This window comes from Trachemys scripta, chromosome 2 (genome assembly GCF_013100865.1).
Source record: "Trachemys scripta elegans isolate TJP31775 chromosome 2, CAS_Tse_1.0, whole genome shotgun sequence".
NCBI lineage: Eukaryota > Metazoa > Chordata > Testudines > Emydidae > Trachemys > Trachemys scripta.
Window position 1 is genome coordinate 223,887,760 of NC_048299.1, and position 24,060 is coordinate 223,911,819.

General features: G+C 39.4%; 1 protein-coding gene across 1 annotated transcript in view; it reads right to left on the reverse strand.

The window, feature by feature from the left end:
* ARFGEF1 (ADP ribosylation factor guanine nucleotide exchange factor 1) overlaps nucleotides 1–24,060 on the reverse strand; it is a 181,864-nt gene that overhangs the window by 95,439 nt on the left and 62,365 nt on the right. The window contains exons 2-4 of the mRNA XM_034763053.1: nucleotides 13,523–13,553; nucleotides 6,473–6,629; nucleotides 5,100–5,246 (exon numbers count right to left, since the gene is read on the reverse strand). Of these exons, the coding sequence (XP_034618944.1) occupies nucleotides 5,100–5,246; nucleotides 6,473–6,629; nucleotides 13,523–13,553 (335 nt within the window). The remainder of the gene's footprint in view (nucleotides 1–5,099; nucleotides 5,247–6,472; nucleotides 6,630–13,522; nucleotides 13,554–24,060) is intronic.

Sequence of the window (24,060 nt, forward strand, 5' to 3'; positions counted from 1 at the left end):
CTGGTTTACTGTGAGAACAACTAAGAGGTTATCTGTTTACAGCACAATGTAGAAAACATAGAATGAATCTTGAGTAAAGATTCTGTTAGCTAATCGGCACATTTATCTTTAGAGAAGACAATTAGCTAGCCACGGACCAACTACTGGAAGAAACTTAAGGTCACAAGAACAAGAATTTAACCCATACATAAAGAAGTGCATTGATAACATTTTGTTGATCATCAGATTGACGGCATATTTTATTTTATTATTGCATTTTATGCTTACAATTGTGTCTTCCAAGCCACATTATCCTTAGGGCAAATGGGAAAACAGAAAAATCTAGAAATGGTAAAAAGGAAGCTAACTGAATTTAGATACTCAGTTTTTAAAGAGCTCCACTTCTTTAAATGTAGAAGCACATTGCAATAATGAAACAAAACATTTATCCTCAATGTTCTTTCTATTCAGAAAAAAGGATGTAATCACAGACACCAAATCCTGGGTTCTGTCATCAGAATTCAGGATGAAGCATAATTAGTCATCTACAGAGCAGACCTCTTTCTTGATTCAATTCTGAATGTTACGTTTTTTTCTAATTTGAGTAACTTTTCAATAATCAGCAAGCTGTCCTATTGTCTTCACAAGTGAACCTAACCAGTTCATCAAGTTTCCTAGCCTCAGTCTCCCCTCATAGATGTGAAGGATTGTTCTTTTCAGATAACTGGCTGTAATGCCTCTGGGTATATACCAGTTTCTCTTGTAAAATGGATTTAAAATCCTAGTTTGATTCTGATATCATAATTTAATTTCACAACTGAAAATTAATGTATTGTATTAAAGCCTCCAATATAACACACACAAAATACATCTACTTAGTTTTAACAGGGGGCCTTCCACATCCCCAACTCTCAAAACTATACCCACTATGAAAAGTCATCTCTCCCTAAACTGTGATATCAGATACCACAAACTAAGCAGTGTCAGCCAGTCACTAACTTGGAAGGAAAACCATATTCAAGGTTTTCAAAGAAGTATCTAATGCTAAGTTCCAGAGGCAATGTTTAGACATCTAATTAAGTACTGTAATATTCAAAAGTACTGAGCACCCAGCAGTTTCTTTTCAAGTCAATTGAAACTACTGGGTGCTCAATACTTTTGAAAATCAGGCCACTAATGGCTTGTCTACACAAACAGTTAGCTTTCAGCAAGCTAGCTAGAATGTAAACGTACCCTGCACTAGTCTGCTGTACATTAAGTGTATCTGTGCATTCTGCTGCCATGCACTAAAACTTCCAGGTAGCACTTTGCTCTACCCCATTTCAAAGAGGGATAGATCAAAGAGAATTATGGAACATTTAGTGTACAGCAGCAAGGTCCACACAGACACGTAATATGCAGTAGACTAGAGGTACATTTACACCCCACTTGTCACAAACTAAGTGTGCATATAGATAAGTCCTTAAGTGATGTGGCAAATGAGCAACTGAGTAGGTGGCACCCCACCCTCTCCTAGCACTGAATTCAATGTCTCAAACTGACAGTGAAAAGAGTTGTGCTGAAGTTTTATTGCTGTCCCTTCAGTTTTTCCCCAATCATTCCATCTTTTTTCTAGCTCTCAAAATTATTTTTCTATTAAAAACTAATATGAACCGCTCTGTTTTATTTTCACTCTATTATGAATGAAACCATGAAGAGTATTTTACTTTGAATCAGTCTAAAAAATTAACATACATTGACAGTAAATATTTACTTCTGCCTTTCTCCTCCTTCAGACACTAACCATGAAGACCACAGGCTTGCACAGAGGTCATTGCATATGTAGCAGATTTAGCAGTCTTATCACCCAATAGATGCTTAGATGCTTTATTCACTCAAACTAAGACGTTGTTTCATTTTAACCTTTCAGCTTATCACTGATAACAGAAAGGTCTCTTGAAAAGTCAAAGGAAATTCTCCTAGCCATGCACTAACAGATGAGGCTATGGGAATTTGTGGCTATGAAAGAGCCAAAGACACTCAGCACACAAATATCAGATCCACCCAAAAGAGAAAAGAGAAAAAGCAAGGACATCTGCTTATGGGGCCATCTTTCTTACCACTCCAATTTTCTTCTACAGACATTGATACAGTTCAACTTTTTTTGTTATGGATAATAGATATTACATATGGAAAATTACATAAAAGTGTGAATAGAACTTCAGCTTTCAAAGATGAAAACATTACAGAGGCAAGCCATGAATGCTACCTTAGCCCTAGTACAGTGAGGCTGAAGACAAGGCAACTGATACACACATGCCGAGGGAGCCAGAAGGAAAACAGATTCAGAGCAGAGGACCTTCACGCTACCATAAAAAAAAAAGGTCAACAGGTTCCAATTACTGGAAAATTAATTTTTTGCACAGACAGGAAATTATCACACTCTAAGTGGTCAGTTACAGAGAGCAGTAAACTTAAAACTGCTCTCTAGACAACAGCAGAGCAAACTCAAGTCAGATTGCAGTGCTGCAACAGTCTAATAGAGAAGTTTGAACTCAAAGAAGGAAATTGGGAGATACAGAGAGTGAATGGGAAACAAGTGACCTTTGCGGCAAAATAAGCAGGTCTAACCCTGAGAGCAGTGTCTACACCAGTGGATGCCTATGTATGAGAAATATCTATTAGGTAGCTCACATATAATCCATTCATTCTTCTTTAGTGTGCCCTTCACTACTTTTCTTCATCATTGACAGATTATTGTCATGGCAGCATAGATGCTCTCCTCCAGCATCACTGTTAATGGCGCTCCTTGGATGACTATTGAAGTGATAAGAAAAGCGCTTTGGCAACCCATTTTATGCAAAATACATGCAGAGTTTACAACAACATTGGGAATAAAACACTGGACTTCCTGAATGCACAAGTCAATGACATAATCACAAAGCTGGCACAGTGAAACACATCACTAACTCTAATGCTCCTACTTGAGCTCTCCCTGATGGATGCTCCAGTTGTTTAACATAACCTTTCCCAAAGCTACAACCTTGCAGATACTTTGATTTATAGATTACCTCTCCAGGAACACGTGATAGTTGAAGCACATAACACAGAGACTTTGCAAAGGGGAAGTTTCAGAGTAACAGCCGTGTTAGTCTGTATCACCTGCACATCTACCAATGTGATATATGCCATCATGTGCCAGCAATGCCCCTCTGCCATGTACATTGGCCAAACCGGACAGTCTCTACGCAAAAGAATTAATGGACACAAATCTGACATCAGGAATCAAAATACTCAAAAACCAGTGGGAGAACACTTTAACCTGTCTGGTCATTCAGTGACAGACCTGCGGGTGGCTATATTACAACAGAAAAACTTCAAAAACAGACTCCAACGAGAGACTGCTGAGCTAGAATTGATATGCAAACTAGACACAATCAACTCCGGTTTGAATAAGGACTGGGAATGGCTGAGCCATTACAAACGTTGACTCTATCTCCCCTTGTAAGTACTCTCACACTTCTTATCACACGGTCTGTACTCGGCTAGGTTGATTATCACTTCAAAAGTTTTTTTTCCCTAAATTAACTGGCCTCTCAGAGTTGGTAAGACAACTCCCACCTGTTTATGCTCTCTGTATGTGTGTATATATATCTCCTCATTATATGTTCCATTCTATATGCATCCGAAGAAGTGGGCTGTAGTCCACGAAAGCTTATGCTCTAATAAATTTGTTAGTCTCTAAGGTGCCACAAGTACTCCTGTTCTTTTTGCAAAGGGGATTATAAAATTATGCTTTGCTTTAAACCAGAGGTTCCCAAACTCCCCGCTTTGGAGATTCATGTCCCATGTGTGCCCCCCTCTTTTTAAGGGGCTGAAGGGAGGCGTTCCTTGTATCCATGGGGGCCAAGGGGAAGGGGTGCCCTGTATCCACAGGGACTGGGTACTCATCATATGGCAGTTCTGGAAGCCTTCCACTACCTATAGTAGTTGGGCAGCTGCCAAGACCCAGCTCCCTGCCCATCTCACTCCTCTCTCATGCAGTAGAAGCAAATGGGGCTGCGCTGAAGGGCCAGAGAGTTAAAAGGGAAGCAGAAGGATGCACCCTGTGAGTATTGGCACCCCTTCAGGACAGAGCCCCCTCCTGACCATGTCCCTTCAGCACCACTCCATCTGCTTCCCCTGCGCAGGCTCTGTTTGGCAGGGGAAGCAGACAGGGCTCTGAGCCCCAAGGCTACACTGAGGAGGGAGCTCTGTCCAGCAGGGGTATGAGCATCCTGAGGTACAACCTTCCACTCCCTGCTCACAGACTTCCCACCAGTCTCCCCCTAGAGGAAGATAACTGCCAGTTGGTGACATTGTGGGGGAGCAAGGCAGGCAGGGAATCTGTTCCAGGCAGCTAAGACTGTCCACTGAGACCACCCACACAGACCCCCTGTGACCCCGGCCCTTCATTGTGACTGTCTTTGGACCCTTGGATAACCTTGTTGGGGAACACACCCCAAAGTTGGGGAACCTCTGCTTTTGACAGCACATGAAAAATACAGATCCAGACAAAACAATGAAACACCTACATGCCCTTCCCTGTCTCAATTTCCTCACCCCACTGGAAATGTTCTTTGGGCTTATATCAAGTTCTTTGGGATGTCCAAGACCCTCCCATCTTCTCCTCCTGCATACCCTTCTTTTTGGCTTCTGGTTTCTTCTCCTTCTCTCTCTAAAATGGCTAGTGAGAATCCTCCTTTTAGAAAGTTGATGTCCCCTCAGTCATGTGGCCCACTGATCAACCTCATCAGCTGCTTAAAGTCCCCCACCTACAGCAATTCCTTCATCCAACTAGAGCTCTGTTGATGGACTGTGAATTAAATTCCATCCAGTGGTCTGTAGACAAGGCTTCATGTCATAATCATGACTCCATATGCAGTGAGAGAGAAAAAGGATAACAGACATGTACTATCAGTATGCTAAGAATGGAAAGGAACGCCTTATGAAACACGGCTGGTGTGGGAGATGAAGAAAGCAATAAAATAAAAACTAATTGTGTTTCCAAATAAATACTATGCTTTGAATCCTCAAGGACATGCACATTTTCTTGCTGTCATTACTATAATCATTTGAAACCGCATTTGGTCAGCAATTACCTTTATTATTTGTAGCTGAACCCCTTCGTCTGTTTGAGGACCTTGAAAACAGCCACATATTGTCTCAATAATTCTATCGATTAATTTTTTGCCTGGAGCTGTACTGTCTGGAGCATTTCCAGTCAAGTGCCCATATGCTATAAGTTTCTGAAGGAAAAAAGAAAGGGAAATGCTAAATAAATCCAACCTTGCAATCGAATATGTAGATTCACATTTATGACACAAATGAAGTCAGGATAATTAGAACAGTGCAGTGTATCCCAAATCACAGTACATTTCAAGCACTTGTAGAAAATCCTTCAAGAGCATTCATGTTCTTATCCAACAACTACAACATCACTCAGTATGAAGTTTATCAATTTAGCTTACCTAAAGCACTACAATTTACAGTCTGTAAACATTTACTCAAAATAAAAAAAAACTGTCAACAATTTTAACTGGATTCTGAGACTGACTCAAAAATTATACAGATATTCACATTACATTTTTACCTATTACATCTGTACTATACAATGTCATAATACACTTAATAGAAAGCAAGTTTACAGGATGACTTTCAAGGCTGGCAAATAAAATTGGAACCACTAGGTGTGTTTTGGTTTGCAAGCATTCACTTGTCTTTGCATCTGTGTTTCAAATCTTGTGAAAAGGAAGAGTATTCTAAAAAAACAGAATTCTGTTCTCTGAGCATTCCATCCATGAGACTACTTGTAAGTCTCAATAACCTCCCTACTCACAATAGAGAGTAGACAGGCAGCATAGTGAGACTGTATGCCCGGTATGCATGTGCCTATGAATATAAATATATGCACTGGGTTCATTGTTCTCAGGCCACCTAGCGGAAGATGGACAGAATTTTTGGTAGACATCTTAAGCTTTTTTTCAGAACAATATTACAGGACCAGGATGGAAAGATTAATCTGCTTTACATGGGAAACATGTCATGGGCTCAAACTAGAGTATTTGTAACTTTTGACTATTTTACTGCAATTATGAAGAATATAAAAAGTTTTACAGTAATATACCTGTTCTGGTAGCAGACGTTTAGCCTTTCAGAGAGTTGTTTTCTATACATGCACATTAATACAAAAGATTGAGGTTTGGGACAAGTTACATTATATATAAATTAGTATACAATTAACTAGTTGTAGTTAATATAAAGTATTATATATACAGCTAGATACATTTTCTTCCTTTGCTCTTCAAAACTAGTCTACAGTTGTCTGAAAAAAAATCATATACATTTTGGTTAGTATGTCCCATACAGTAGCTGAAAAAGACATTCTTCCTTAGTTACATTTACCCATCCCCTTCCCTTCAAACCAAACAAGACTTCCTTTCAGATAGTTAATAAAGCCCAATTGTATACAGACCTGTAAACAATCCAGGGATGTACTAACAATCCTGGGGCACTTAGACTGGCATGCCAATTCGAATGGTAAGAAGTACTTGTCGGCTTCAATAAAGCTTGTCTTTGATTTCACTGGTGGAAGTGTGCTTGAACCAGGCTTTGCTTCTCCATGAGGGGGACTAAACAGAATAGTCGTATCATTAGAATGTAACAAGTATCTACACTTAAGAAAGCCTTCCATCACAATATTAGTTTTTCCCTCAATTTTTTCACTTGTTCTTAACCCCAAGAAGGGAAATGATATATTGAAAACTGATTTTTATTAACTGAAACTATCAGAAAAAAAAATGCAAGAGGATTGTAACTTGCAATAAGCAAAGACAAATCTGTTATAACCCAAAAAATATTCTCACTATGAATATAAACTTTGGTTCTACCTGAAAGATTCCTTTTTTTAAAGATCAGACAGGTCCCATTGATTCCAACAGTGGATCTTTAGTTGCTCTTGCTGATTTGGAGGCAGGCAAACTTGTTTTCTCTGAATGCAGGTGTAACCCACACACCTCCTGGGTGTGGTGTTCGGTCCCCTCTAGTGGCACTGAGACCACTTAGAGATTAATGAGTCTGCTCTACAGCCTTAGCTAAGGGCCATATGGCTTTTAGCTCATGCAGTTAGCTCCAGTACTCCCAGGTTCGATCCTGCCCGCTGACGACCGGGGTCTGTCTGTGTTACACAGGCATAGCCCCTCCCACTGAAAAGTCTGCACAACAGAACTTTCAGAGCTGTGAAATACTCCTTAGAATTATCTAGATCACAACTTGCTACTACAGAGTACATCGTAACTCAGACAACACTGCTGCTTGCAAAGCATGGAGACTAATGACTAGAACATCATCCTATAAGATCCCTCATATCCTTTTGGCAATGTAAGCATTTGAAAGGTGAGCCAGATCTGTAGACTTTCTTGATCTAACAAAATATGCAGATGAGAACAAAAATGATTATATTCTCTTCCTCTGGCAGGTCCACAGACTATAAGAGTGGGATTCTTACAGTAGTATCCACTTGAAGTACCTTTGAACTGATTACAATAATTATATACAATTTCTTATAAAAACTGTAATTTTTGAACTATTATTTCATGTAGCACCTTCTTTTGAAGGAGCTGTCCACTAATACTTATATCTAATATTTAGTGAAAGTGGAACATTAAGACCAGCCAGTTCTGCTGCATCTCTCTTCATAAAGAGTAAGAAATGTTTATGCCAATTTTGGTTTTTGATGGAGATGTTTTCACTTTAAACTTCTAGAAGACTTAGAGGTCTTGTTGTCTCTGACTGCTGGATGGCACAGGACAAGTAAGGAGGATTTTCTAAAACTTTTGGTGTGTGCATATATCTCTGACAATTTGGACTACATCTTCTCCTTAAGGTGATTTGGTGAGCGGCAAAATGGAAGTGATCACAACTTCCCAAGTTCTGTGAAAGACTATTCATTTTTGCAGATGAAAGCTGAATTTGTCCTCACAACTATCTTAACCTGAAGAAAAGAGCAGAACTACAAGGAAACAGATACATTTCAAGAAATGGTTCGAATTGATATTTAGGAAGCACTTCCAAAACTAAATTAAAGTACCAGAGCAGGGCAGTACACATTTGTTGTGGAGTTGTTCAAGTAGCTGCTTTAAGGAATTCCTTAATATTCAGGCAAGAATATATTTTCTTTTTACTTTATGTTTCCAGAATAGAGAACAGAGCCAATACTTTGATATCTTATTTTAAAACACAGCAGGGGCTCTAGTTATACAGGTTACCTCTGAATATATTTGACTCTTCACCAGTTTAAGAAGTGAACTGTATTAGTGGATACCTTTCTTGAACAAAGCATGGTGGACACCACCCCAAGTTTCCCTTAGTTCTTAGTCTCCACCATTCAAAAAAACCTGTCTGGTTTTAAGATTAAGCTAGATAAGTTTATGGAGGGAATTGTTTAATGGGATAACATGATTTTAGTCAAACGAACAGTGTGCCATCGCTGGTAAATAGTATCAATGGCCAATGAGGGTCTGGCTGGAGAATCTTGCCTACATGCTCGGGGTTCTACTGATCGCCATATTTGGGGTCGGGAAGGAATTTTCCTCCAGGGAAGATTGGCAGAGGCCCTGGAGGTTTTTCGCCTTCCTCAGCAGCATGGGGCAGGAGTCACTAGCTGGAGGATTCTCTGCTACTTGAAGTCTCTAAACCAGGATTTGGGGACTTCAACAGCAGAGTCAAGGGAAAGGGTTGGGACGGCTTTGTGGCCTGCATCATGCAGGAGGTCAGACTAGATGATCATAATGTTCCCTTCTGACCTTAAAGTCTATGAGTCCATTTGTAGCAGGGTGGATAAAAACAATGGTTTTTTTGAAAACATTAAGTCTTCTTTTATTTAAACTGGATTTTTTTTTTATTTTTCTATTTACATTTTTTTTTTTTTACTAAACCTGTTCAAAATTAAATCTGAATGTAATAGAAAGTGTTTTAAGGCCTAAACTTACTATAATCTCTTTAAATAAAAAATAAATATGCTGAATCCATGAGCCTCTATCAAAAGCTTTGAGTTAAAGGTTGATTTTTTATATAAGGAAAGAATCGGGGGAAACCATCTAATTTTTGAGGTCAAACTTTATAAATAATGGTACAATAGGTTATATGCTGTATTAAGGGCTCAATTCCATGGGAGACCCATGGGCTGTGCTACTGGATGCAAAGGACTGGCAAATTCATCATAGATGTTGGGACCCAGCCTCTGACTCCAGGAGACAACATTGTTCATCTCATCAGGATATCCACTGAATCCATCTGGGTATCTCATACTCCTATTTTATAGCTTCTTCCTGCTTGAGTTCTGATTGGCTCCATAATATTATGAATATTATGACTCCGCCAAGCACGGAAACTTGCACTCTAGCTCATGGAAAAACACTTATCTACCAGCCTTTACTTCTGGATGGTTTTGGGCACGTGAAATAATGGCCTTGCTGTCTCCTTGCATATGTCCAGAGAGAGAGATAAACAGAAATCCATTAGTTTCTCAACAGCCTCTAAACAAATAAAATATTGCAGTGCAGTCTAATGTGGGTTACACAAGCAGAAGTCTCGGATTGTTATTTGGTCTTTTGTTTTTCTGGGGGTAGAGGTATGGCAGGGAATTATGTAACAAGGGAGAAGGAGCAGAATGTGCAACCAGAGAGGAGCAACACTGGTGTCAAAGCAGGACATTGTGGGAAGATGGGACAACATTTTCCAGAGTGAAGCCTCTAGTGTTGATTTCAGCACCTAGAAACTGGAGAAAAAAAATGTCATAGCTTCAAATCATAAAAAAAGACCCTATTTGGGAATATTTCAAGAAATTCCTGTACCTCTGGGTAAAAAAGGAACTCCTGCCAAATGTAAACAGTGCAACAAAGATACAAGGCCTGGTAGTCAGAATGAAACAACATTATGAAAAATGTTCCTCAGAAAGGAATGACTTAAGATGATGACGTGGACACATTTGAACAATCTGCATCAAATGGTTAGTAAAGAATGCTGCAAAAATAAGTAATGGACTGCTTACCATGTCTTACTATGCTAGCAAATTATATAAGTAGTCAACACCGGACTAAAGAGAAATACAGAAAATATGCTGAATATAGGAAACCTATTTCCATAGCTTTGAACAAACTGCAGAAAGATTGCTGCAATATTGCTGATGCTGTTGAAATTCATAAGGAACTTCCAGAGATACTGAAGAAAGAAATACCCAACAACAAAGTTAAACTGCAGGCAGTAAAGAAGTGGATGGATCAAAAGCTTACTCCACCTCATTTTCTTGCCAATATTCTCAACCCAAAGTGCCAGGGTTGATCCTTAATGGATGAAGAAGATGCTTCTACTATGACTTGGGCATCTAATAATCACTTATCAGACATGTCAACCACAATAAATTTCAGGGCTGGTGGTGAACCATTCAAGCAGTACGTTTGCCACTGATGTTTTAAAGAGAGTCACAGCACTGAAGTCACTAGCTAAGCACCTGGAACCAGAGTTTGTTGACGTATTAATCCAGCTTTTTGCAGCAGTAGCCTCTTAAAATATTTTCTTCATTTGGACTGATTCATTCAAGGCTGAGAAATCGATTGGGAGGTGAAAAGGTAGGAAAACATCTCTCTCTTCCAGGCTACGTATAAAAACAAGGAGGAAGAGGATATCTACTAGTTTTAAAAGTTTGAAGGACAGCCTAAGTAACTTAGAAGACCATTGTTTCATTTTCAAGAGAGTTAGATGAGTATGAACTTAAGCTCCAGTCACTTTCAATTTGGCATATTTGAAAATTTTCCCAGATTGACCTGAAATAGTAAATTTAATTCACGGACTACAATTAATCCTTCTGTTCCTTTAATAAATCATGTGAAAGTGAAACATGCTTTGTTAAGAGAAGTTTATATGTCCAAAACATTAAAGGTTTTGCTTAATAAAAACTAAATTTTATTTACAGTTGTGTGTTTAATTAAATTCCAGTTAATTTCCTAAAGCAGCTTGACACAAATCATGAGCAAAAAGTTAATTATCTAGTAAATAAGCAATGTAATTCACCATTTTCTACTATACTAAACATGTACCATTAAGAATCTGAAAATACTAATCTAATTAATTAAATAAATGTATAGCTATAGTATACCCTCCTAGATAGCAAAAAGATGTACCAAATCTACCATAAAGGCTGTATTTAGCTGTAAATCAACATGGTTTTAGTGGTTACATCAATCAATGAGAATTCACCTTTCTTTAGAAAATAACTGAAGTACAAATGGAAAAGTTGATTAAAATCGATAACTTCAATTGAGGCTTTCCACTTGGTGATTTAAATCATAGTTTACATTGTGGCTCTAAATCAATCCACTCTGACTAGTACCAATCTTAAATAAGGAGCATGACAGGCATTTCTTGCCCCTGAGTTCCTTGAACAGATTGGGGTCTGCCCCAACAGCAGATCAGAGCCATACAACACCTCAAAGAAAATTTTTCAAAAGGTTAATCAGAATGTGGAGTTAATAATTAACTACCTAGATATCCAATGTGAGATAAGAAAAACAGTTTCAAATGAATTTTGGAGGGAAAAAAAAAAAAGAAGTTTCTCTGTCCTAACGCTCTGCAAAGGAAGGTCTTCTACCTCCTCTGCAGACAAAGACAACAGATAGCTCTTTGGTAGGAGGGGTACATCCTACATCCATAGCTAACAAGTCTATGTGCCTCCAAAGCAACAAAGGAAACTGAAGAGCCACTATTAGAATCTTTAGACATGCCTGAAAAATATATAAACAAAATAAAAGTCTATTTACAAAATGTTTCATCATAGGTAAGGATTATATGTACACTACACACACAAAAAACTATATACACTCACAAAACAACTGTGTTAAAAACATTAAGGCTGCAAAGCCTAACACTCAAAACTATTAAAGGTCAGAATTGAGGTTGCACATGCAATCTGGATGAGACCCCTTTGTGCATATGCATTGTGATACAGTCTTTAATTACATGATCACATACTATTTTTCCACAGGATTCCTGTCTCATTCAATGCACAAGATGGATGATGCTCACTGTATAAAAAGCTATTCAATATTTTGTTCTATCCTCATTGTTCAATGTGTGGTTGCATATCTTAGTTACTGAACACTATTCAAATGTGCTATGAGAACAGAATTATTAATTTCCTCATGGACTTTCTTTATGGTACTCATCTGAGTGCTTCAAAAACATTAATTTATTTTCACAACATTTCTGTGAGATGTGGGAAGGGACGCAGACAGAGAGAGATTAAGGTAAGAAGTGTCTACACATTTTAGATCCCAATTTGAGGAGCTTAGGGTCTAATTTTTCAGAGTACAAAGCAATATGCGATACTTCATATCTTCCAAAGAACAGTTCCCCTTGCCTTCAGTTGCAGTTATGAGTATTCAACATTGCTACAAATCAGACCCTGGGGTCTCAAGATGGACATCCAGAAAACGAGGAACACACAATTACTGGCCTATGAAAAGTTTGGTTTAAGTGACTTGCATAGCATCGCATGGGAACTCTGTAGCAGAGGCCGGGATAGGATCCAAATCCCCTGGGTAGCATTCAACTGCTTTAACCATGAGAGCATTCTCTCTCTTCCCCTGCCTCATTCACAAAATACCATCCACTTTCTGCAGCAAATGAGGCGGGAATCCTACAGACAATAGCCTCCTTCACTACTCAGCTCTGATTCATCCCTAGAACACAGCTCATCCTGTGCACTGAGTGAGGCAGGAGTCCTATGTATCATGTAATTAAAGACTATCATAACAAATGCCCAGTTTGCCAGGGTGTTCATAGATTTGCTGACAGCAGAGAAACACACACACTCTAGGAGCTTGGATTCTATTCCAACTTCTGGGGGGAGTGTTCTCTAATGGTCACAAATCTGTCTGCCTCTATACATTCTGCATGTGTTCCATTCAGCCTGTCCTAGATCTGTCTCCCTACCCTTGACTCCTCAACCCAGTGCCAGTTTCTTCCCTTAGCCTACCCAGTCTCTACATCCCAGTCTCCTTGCTCAGCCAGTACTAGCCTCCATCTCTGGGCTCCCCATCTCAGGTCTCCCTGGAGCTTCTCACCCAGCCAATCCCAGTCTCTCCTTTCATTGGTTGCTCATCTAATCTCAATATCTGACCCTAGGGTCCAATCCCAATTAACTGCCCACAACAGCCAATCCAAGTCTACCTCCCACATGGTCCCTCTCCCATCTATTCCATCCTCTCCCCACAACCCTCCAAATTTTTCTGCTCACTCTCAGTTAAACGACAGATGCAACAGACGGGAGCAGCAGTTGCAGACAAGCTCCTGAGTATTATTCATCTCACAAGAGATGTTCAGCACCTTTCAGGATGAGTCATCATATGGATAATGTTATAATCTTAAATTCATAATAAGTACTATACGAGTGTCTATATGAATATTTTTCCTATTTTCACAAGACAAATTATTTTTGCTCAATAAGAGGAACAGAATTATTACATACCTTTGTTTTTCTGTTTCAGCTTTTATTTCCTCTGAAAAAGGAAACAGCGAATTAGAATTTTTATCATAAAAGCATAGTTATGGAAATATTAATATGCACAGTCACTTCTAATTTTGTATTTGTTAACAGGTGGAAAGGCAAACTTCTATTTGGACTAACACCAACTTTTTTAACCAAATTTCAGTTTAAAACAGCAAGCACCATCATGAGCAGTTCAAGTGTTTCTATAACTCATTTCTGATGTAATTTGCAACTAATATAATTATTAATTCAGTATCAAAACCAAGATGTGCTAGATCTCTATTTTCCAAGTTATTTAATATTTAAAGTAGTGTCTTAAACAAAACCAGGGCCACCTTATGTTAGGCACTGTTTCAATATATAGTCTTTGTCCCAAACAGCTTAGACAAAGATATAAAAGGGCGGGGGAGAAGATTGCAATCAAAACAAGTATACATAAAATGTTTTTAATCCTTTGAAGACAAACAACTCTAACATTAGGCTATTTTATCAATCTATGCAATATTCATGTCTTTGCAAGTCTGGGTTATGAATGAACAGGAAAACTACATTCATAACTTCTATCAGTTTTACCTATAAAAACTCTCACTTGTCCTCTTAAGAAACCAGTCTCATATGCCTGGATGTTACAGACAATTTTTCCTTTATGAATATACAGTTAGCGGCAAACAGCTGCTCACATTGAAGCAATGACCTGGGACAAAAACATACTTCGGTAGCATTTCCACTTCAGACATGATATTAAATTTGTAAATTATTGCAACTTAGAAATAATGGATTTCTTAGGAGACTTGAACCCTTTCCCCATCCTTCATATAATCAGGGCAATGATATACAAAAAATGCTTAATTTTGCCCAGTATTTTAAATGTCTAGACTCTAGACATTGTGACAAAACATTAAACAATTGTGTAGCTAATTTTAAGAAATGTATATATCTTCAGATACCAGACTACTTACTACTCACAACAAAGCAAACTGTAACATCTTTCATAGGAAACACATGGTGTTTACTAGGCATTAAGGAATCTGATTTCTACAGAATTTGCTCTGATTACAGATGGGAAAGACTTTGACAGTCAAATAATAAAATTATATAGGATCAATATATAAAATCTTAATAATCATCACAGAAAAAGAAAGTGTTACTAATGTTACTAATCATCAGAGCAAAGTTTTCTGTTCTAATCATAAGCATAGATCAAACATGCATAGAGTACTTGGGGGAAAAAACCAACCAACCAACCAAAAAAAAAAAAGACCAACCCTTCATTCAGTCATGACATTTTTCTTCACTTAGAAAATAAGACTGCATTACAATTTACCTTTGAACATGATCATTAACCAAGAAATGATGTAGTACTTTAGCCTCACGTGCACTGAATTATTTCAATTAAGCAGCCACCCCCTTTCTCCATAAATGAAATGTATTATTCAGAAGTTGAATTTCTCAATTGTGCACACACTAAATATATACAGTTCAAAGCAAAATTTAAAATGATCACTTCTTTACAAACAGAATCTAATGCACTAAAACTGCCCAAAATACAACAAACCGAAGTTGCTATCTTTATAGTTGAACAGTTCTGAGTATGTACAAATTGTATGAACTTTTAGTTTTTTCCTTTTTAATTTCAAAACAGAAATTCTGATTAGCCACAAGACAGAGCTAGAGGTTTGACCTTTTCAATAATAGAAAGATATGTACTTCTTTCAAAGTGAACATTAAGATTTATTGACCAGAGGTTAATTATTGACCAAGGTAAACTTGAGGTTGATAGTATCAGACGGGTAGCCGTGTTAGTCTGAATCTGTAAAAAGCAACAGAGGGTCCTGTGGCACCTTTAAGACTAACAGAAGTATTTGGAGCATAAGCTTTCATGGGTAAGAACCTCACTTCTTCAGATGCAAGAACATAACTCTAACTCAGGAACCAACCCATGCAACAAACCTCGATGCCAACTCTGCCCACATATTTACACCAGCAACACCATCACAGGACCTAACCAGATCAGCTACAACATCACCGGCTCATTCACCTGCACGTCCACCACTGTTATATATGCCTTGCATCTGAAGAAGTGAGGTTCTTACCCACGAAAGCTTATGCTCCCAATACTTCTGTTAGTCTTAAAGGTGCCACAGGACCCTCTGTTGCTTTTGAGGTTGATAAGCACCTAAAAAGACAATATATTATTAGCATTCACTGAAATACAAATGAAGTAAATCATAGAATCATAGAATATCAAGGTTGAAAGGGACATCAGGAGGTCATCCAGTCCAACCCCCTGCTCAAAGCAGGACCAATCCCCAACTAAATCATCCCAGCCAGGGCTTTGTCAAGCCTGGCCTTAAAAACCTCTAAAGGAGGAGATTCCACCACCTCCCTAGGTAACCCATTCCAGTGCTTCACCACCCTTCTAGTGAAAAAGTTTTTCCTAATATCCAACCTAAACCTCCCCCACTGCAACTTGAGACCACTACTCCTTGTTCTGTCATCTGCTACCACTGAGAACAGTCTAGATCCATCCTCCTTGGAACCCCCTTTCAGGTAGTTGAAAACAGCTATCAAATCCCCCCCTCATTCTTCTCTTCTGCAGACTAAACAATCCCAGTTCCCTCAGTCTCTCCTTATATATCATGTGCTTCAGGCCCCTAATCATTTTTGTGGCCCTCCGCTGGACACTTTCCAATTTTGCCACATCCTTCTTGTAGAGTGGGGGCCAAAACTGGACACAGTACTCCAGATGAGGCCTCACCAATGTCGAATAGAGGGGAATGATCACGTCCCTCGATCTGCTGGCAATGCCCCTACTTATACAGCCCAAAATGTCGTTAGCCTTCTTGGCAACAAGGGCACACCGTCGACTCATATCCAGTTTCTCGTCCACTGTAACCCCTAGGTCCTCTTCTGCAGAACTGCTGCCTAGCCATTCGATCCCTAGTCTGTAGCAGTGCATGGGATTCTTCCATCCTAAGTGCAGGACTCCGCCCTTGTCCTTGTTGAATCTCATCAGATTTCTTTTGGCCCAATCCTCTAATTTGTCTAGGTCCCTCTGTATCCTATCCCTACCCTCCAGCGTATCTACCACTCCTCCCAGTTTAATGTCATCTGCAAACTTGCTGAGGGTGCAGTCCGCGCCATCCTCCAGATCATTAATGACGATATTGAACAAAACCGGCCCCAGGAACGACCCTTGGGCGCTCCGCTTGATACCGGCTGCCAACCAGACATGGAGCCATTGATCACTACCCGTTGAGCCCAACAATCTAGCCAGCTTTCTATCCACCTTATAGTCCATTCATCCAATCCATACTTCTTTAACTTGCTGGAAAGAATACTGTGGGAGACCGTATCAAAAGCTTTGCTAAAGTCAAGGAATAAAGTCAAGGATCCACTGCTTTCCCCTCATCCACAGAGCCAGTTACCTTGTCATAGAAGGCAATTAGGTTAGTCAGGCATGACTTGCCCTTGGTGAATCCATGCTGACTGTTCCTGATCACTTTCCTCTCCTCTAAGTGCTTCAGAATTGATTCCTTGAGGACCTGCTCCATGATTTTTCCAGGGACTGAGGTGAGGCTGACTGGCCTGTAGTTCCCCGGATCCTCCTCCTTCCCTTTTTTAAAGATGGGCACTACATTAGCCTTTTTCCAGTCATTTGTGACCTCTCCTGATCGCCATGAGTTTTCAAAGATAATGGCCAATGGCTCCACAATGACATCCGCCAACTCCTTTAGCACCCTCAGATGCAGCAGATCCTGGCCCATGGACTTGTGCTCATCCAGCTTTTCTAAATAGTCCTAACCCACTTCTTTCTCCACAGAGGGCTGGTCACCTCCTCCCCATGCTGTGCTGCCCAGTGCAGTAGTCTGGGAGCTGACCTTGTTCGGTATAACTGGGTATCTCCATTATGCCTATGGATTTCATGGCATTTTTCACTTTTAAATTAACAATCTAAAAGGAGAGCAATTTAACAGTCCAGGGAAAAAAGATTCATGTCAGATGAGCCAAACAGGGAAATAGTATTTATAGATTCTTACTGATTAGGAAATTAATATTTCTCATTAAACTCACTTATAGCAAAGCCATTTCATAACTCAGTGTTCCCTCTCTTTTAAACAAATATTAAATTCACTTATAAAAACTATTTTAAGTCAAAAGAATCCTTCCCAAGCTAGATAAAAATTTTGTTTTCCCAAGGATTCTATTTCATTTTGTAATAAAAAGATACAATCACAGTAACATTAAGCTACTCTTTGTTAATTTTTATGATAAAATTAAACTGAGTTGTATATGTTTAGGTAACAGAAGGAAGCCTGCCAATGTTGAGGAAAACTTAAGGTAATGCTTCCAATAAACAGTGAATGCCAGTTTGAAATCTAATAGCACTACTTGTGTAGTGGCTGGCATTCCTTCTCTTCTCCCAATTAGAAAGCACAACTGGGTGGCTAGTTTCATTAGTGAAAATCCCACCAGAAACTGATTTAACTCTTCAATTCTCAGGATTTGAAAAGAATGTATGAAATACATACTGGCAAAGGTCTAAACCTACTAGCCAGAGGCCAAAAGAATAAAAGATATGGGGGCAGGCTTAGGGGTAACACCTAGGAAGATGCACTAATTATTGGAAAAGGGGGATTTCTACCAGGGTGCTTTGCCTAAAGTCAGCTCCATCTTCATATCAGTCTGGACCTACAAGACGTCTGATTATTTGAAATCTTTTTCTTTTGCTGGTGGAAGGAGAAACAGCTCTTTTTTTCCTCAGTCTTCTTTGGAACCTTCCATTTCTTTACCTCCACCCCCTTTTCTGGGTCCTCCTCTCTATGAATAACTAATTCTAGAGCATTCCTTTCTGCTATTGATAACTTCACCAAGAAGCTGAAAACTAATATACCTGTTACTTTGACCTCCAACTGCAGCAGAGAAATCAACCAGTCTTGTCAGATATCCTAATTTTTAATATGAAGTGAAACTAACCTATTAGGACAAGGGAACTCAAAAAAGTCAAACAGCTTTGTCTAGGTGGGCATCTGAGTAACACTGGGAAGAAGTGTAGTTGTTATCCTGTGCAGTGAAATGACACGATAGGGAGAGGTGGCATCCTATTCAACTTGGCAGAGACAGAGACAAGATAAAATAGTTTATAAAGGCCTTGAAAAAGTTCTCTCTCTCTTCACAATTAATGTGTTTGGTTTCTAAATCTATATTTGTTTTTATGATTATGTCTAAGTCATGAAAAGAAGTTCTGACCGGTGAAGTTGTGCTAATTAACCACACTGTCATTTTATTGGTTTCAGAATTACAATCCAGAATTTTTAAACCAATTTTATAAATTACATTTCAAAAGCCAGCAGGAGGCATTTCAGTTTTGGACCAAATGGCTGGGGAAAAAAAAAAAAAAAAAAAAAAAGATCTAGTCCAGCTCTACAAAACTGTTTATTTACAGAAAACAAGCTACATGATTTGTGCAGTTTTGCCACTTCGAATTTTAAAAAATCTAATAGCAATTTATATTAATGCTTTATTTATCCTCCAGAAATTCATTTCAGAAAGCCAACAAGCATATTGTACAATACAGTAACAATACATCAACTATAATGAACAGTTTGTCATAATCAGTGATATCTAACTCCTCTGATATTTTCATTAAAACATGCTTATGTCCAAACAGGGACGCCATTTTCTATACTGCAGGGAATCAAGATATGGAATGAGCAGTGATCTCTCTCAATAAGTTGTCATCTCTCCTCCCTTCCTGCTACAGAACAAAGAAGTCAGAGTCTTCAACCAATATCCAAACAAAGGTACCAAAAAGTCCTCCAAAATGAAGTGACCCAAACCAACAGACCATGAGGACGAGGATGGGTGGATGGTAGAGGCATTGTGTCAAAAATCCAAAGAGCTTATCACTGAATACACTCTGCCTCTCGGCCCCTCCCATTAAAACTGGGGACTGTTAACTTCTTGTGCCACAGTATCCTGAGAAAATGGGAAGAAAAAGTAAGTTGTGTAATGGAACTCAACAGGAACTTCCATAAACTCATCAGCCTTTACTCTATAGTATTTAGGCACAGTGGGTCAAACATACTTCGTCGGTTATATATGAGTAAATACCCACCACGCTTCCCAGTCAGTTATTCTCCCACAACCTAAACGTACTTTGGATAGCTGAAAATGGTCTGAAGCAGCACACAGAAAGCAAATTATGAACTCTCACTTTACACACAGCACAACTTGATCCAGATGAGTGCAGTTAGTTTCACCTCTGCATCTAATTTTACATATGGAAGGGCTGCAGAGAGAAAGTGACATAGCCTGCTATTTTTCCTACTGAGACTGCCCATGTGTCAAGCACTCATGCTGGGCTTCTGCTTTAGTAGACATAAAAATACACAATCTGTACTAGACAAAAATAGGAAGAAACTTGTTAATAAAAGTACAAAGGCAAAGAAAAAAGGGGTAGGAGAAAACAAAAAACAAAACAAAAAAACAAAAAAGAAAAGAAAAGAAAACTGGAGGAAGAGACCAAAAGGAAAGGGGATGCAGGGGGATCCAAAAACAAAGCAAAACAAAAAAACAGGAGAGAGACAATGTAAGAGGAGATGACAAAAAGTGTTGATTGTAGAAGCTGGTCTGTATACTTGAAACAGCTTTCTAATCATGGTTAGTCAGTCTCTTTTCCATTCCTTCCTAAAAAAACACACATGAATATCTCCACTTTATGTTCCAGCTCTGACAGCCATTCTGTTCGTTCTTTCCATTATGTAGCCTCTGTGCTGTTAGACTATGAGACCTTTGGGGAAGAAATTCTTCTTTAGCAAACTTCTCCAACTGCACAGCACAAAGTAAATAGATAAAAAGGACACAGGCAGATGGGGAAAGAAACAAAAAGAATTACAGTGAGGAAGGGAAAGAACAAATAGTAGTAATCTCAGAATGCATTGCCTCACATTTTATTCTTCAGTGAGAACAATGTAGTGTAGCAAAGAAGTGAGCTGTCAGAACTGTGTGTTTTTGTATTGCTGTAGATAACCTGTAATAACTTTTTCTCCCCTATTTAACCTAAAATAGATCTTGTAGATAGAGGGAAAATTACAGTAAAATTTTGAGATCATACAGCCTTTAGGTCTTTCCTTACACTATTTGTCTTCTGACATTAGGGTAGGTCTATACTTACCTCCGGGTCCGGCGGTAAGCAATCGATCTTCTGGGAACGATCCCGGAAGTGCTCGCCGTCAACGCTGGTACTCCTGCTCCATGAGAGGAGTACGCGGAGTCGACAGGGGAGCCTGCCTGCTACTTCAACTTCAGCTACGTTATTCACGTAGCTGAAGTTGCGTATCTTAGTTCAAAGTGGGAGGTTAGTGTGGACCAGGCCTTATTGACACTTTCCTAAAATCTTCAGAGGAACTAGAAAAGTTACTATTTCATGGCTGTGATTCTACTCTCAAGACATGATGGTAGATGAACCAGAATGGTGCCCATGAGATATAAGACAGACATGCTAAGGTACAAGCTAATGAAATAAAGCTTTCCCCATGAATCTGAGTGAGATTTCCACAGTAAGGAAAAACACAGTTAGGCTGATAACAGTGAAGGGCCAAATCACCCCTTCTCATGAGGGAACACACACACACACACACACACACACACACCCCCTAGGGACTGGAAAATTCTGCTAAATTATCCCCAATATAATTATAGATTTGGGAGTGCAAGGGAAGGAGGAGAGAAAAAGCTGTGGTGGACTGGGCAGGGATTCAGTTTCTAGAAGCCACAGATGTGCTGGAGGCCTGTGGTATCAGAGTAGAGGCCCAGAGCTTCTGCATCAACTCTAGGATTCCCTGCCAGCACTGTTCAGGTGAAGCTACTGAATTATATTGGAAAAAACTCTCAGAGAGTTATATTACATAGAGGGGCTCTGCAAAAAAGCCAGTATATCCTCCGGTGGTATTAACTGAGCTGCACACTCTGCTGGGATGGGGACGATGGCAGAGAGGCAGAAACATACATCCCCCTCTCCATGACCCCCATAATACCCACAAATAAATCCTCTCCCCTATAGACAGCTCTAAGGCTATATCTACAGTTAGAGCTGGGGACGTCACTTTCAGCTTGCGCTGTATTTCCTGTCTTCATTAAAACAAAAGATAGCTAATACTACAGTTAATATCACAACAAAAAGTCATATACACTAAACAGAACAAAAATGGGTATACATATTATCTACTATATATAGTTTAATGATTGAACAAGTCAATATGAAAATATATTTTTACTGGTAAAGATACAGAATGATTTATGCTATAACATGGAAAATAATAGGTTAGTAAGTTTATCATCGCAGAGTATGATACTGGAAAAATGATAATTTTGGCAAACACTTCCTTTATGACATTTCCTTCTAAAAATGTACATGCTTCATTTCTTCCCCATTAAATTTCAGCAGTTTATAGATGTGTCTAACTGTAGCCATGGTATTCTAGGACAGAAAGCTCCTACTTGCTTTAAAAGGAAAGTGTGAACTAAATCCTTGATCCGGCAAAGAGCTGCACATAGGTGAAAGGTCTCTGCATAATGTTACCCAGATAACTTAATATCTAGGCAAGGAAGGAATGAAAGTGAGAAGTAACAGTTTAAAAAATGCAACCTTCCTAAATATGCAGAAGGGAGAACTGTACAAAGCACCTAGAAAATCTAATATGCAAACAAGAGGGCTACAACCCAAGATAAGAGAGGAGAGTTTGAAAGGACAAAGCAATTCTGAGTCAGTTCTTTTGAGTCACTGCAAGTGAATGGGTTTCCAGGCAACATGCAATGAAGAAGCATTTTATACAATATTAATAATGAAATAGTGTACATTCTGAAGTGTATACTTTAAAGCATTTGCTTGATTTAGTTGGCTTCTCTATATTTTCTCTGGTTAGTCTCTCCAATATCTGAAACTGCCAATATTGCTCAAGTTGGTATGCGACAACTGTGGGAAGGAGAAATCTTTCACAAGTCACCACAGGATTTTCAACATGGGGGGCAATTTCTAGGTTGTTCTTTTCATGGTTATGTATACTTGAACACTCTTGACTTGGCAGTCTCTGTAAATCCCTGATTTCAAGCTCTAAATACTAGGTGCTAAGCGCTGTACTACAGCTATTATTGCTGCACTTGTTTAAGAACCCTTTGAAATTCACATAGGTCATCAGCATTAACCAAGTCAAAAACCTTGAATTTTTCATTATGTATTTAGAGACAAACTTAAATTATGCTGTTATTAAACATTTCTACTGTGGTAGTTTGTAATGGAGCCCAACCTGATTGAGTCCTTTATGCTAGGCACTGTACAAATATGTTACAGTCTCGGCCCTCCACAACTAACAATTTAAACAGATTATGCTAAATAGATTTTTAGTTTTTTTTAGAATGGAAGTGAAAAGGTATCTAAACAGATACCAAACTTGCCCATTTTATCTCATCACTCTTTGCTGGTACTAAAGCTTAGCACTAGCAGAGAAGGATGCCAATATCAAAAGCCAATCTCCCTGACTAAACAGCAGCAACAGAAGACATGTTAACGCTTTGAAAGGGATTCAGAGACTTCCAGGAAGAACTAAAATAATCATAGAAGATTAGGGTCGGAAGAGACCTCAGGATGTCATCTAGTCCAATCCCCTGCTCAAAGCAGGACCAACGCCAACTAAATCATCCCAGCCAAGGCTTGTCAAGCCAGGCCTTAACCTCTAAGGATGGAGATTCCACCACCTCTCTAGGTAACCATTCCAGTGCTTCACCACCATCCTAGTGAAATAGTGTTTCCTAATATCCAACCTAGACCTCTCCCACTGCAACCTGAGACCACTGCTTCTTGTTCTGTCATCTGCCACTACTGAGAACAGCCAAGCTCCATCCTCTATGGAACCCCCCTTCAGGTAGTTAAAGGCTGCTATCAAATCCCCCCTCACTCTTCTCTTCTGCAGACTAAATAACCCCAGTTTCCTCAGCCTTTCCTCGAAAGTCATGTGCCCCAGCCCCCTAATCATTTTCGTTGCCCTCCGCTGGACTCTCTCCAATTTGTCCACATCCCTTCTGCAGTGGGGGAACCAAAACTGGACACAATACTCCAGGTGTGGCCTCATCAGTGTCAAACAGAGGGGAATAATCATTTCCCTCGATCTGCTGGCAATTCCTCTACTAATACAGCCCAATATATCATTGGCCTTCTTGGCACACTGCTGACTCATATCCAGCTTCTCATCCACTGTAATCCCCAGGTCCTTTTCTGCAGAACTGCTGCTTAGCCAGTCGGTCCCCAGCCTGTAGCGGTGCATGGGATTCTTCCTTCCAAAGTGCAGGACTCTGCACTTGTCCTTGTTGAACCTCATCAGATTTCTTTTGGCCCAATCCTCCAATTTGTCTAGGTCACTCTGGACCCTATCCCTACCCTCCAGCGTATCTACCTCTCGCTCCAGCTTAGTGACATCTGCGAACTTGCTGAAGGGGGGGCGGTGTGGATTGGGGGGGGG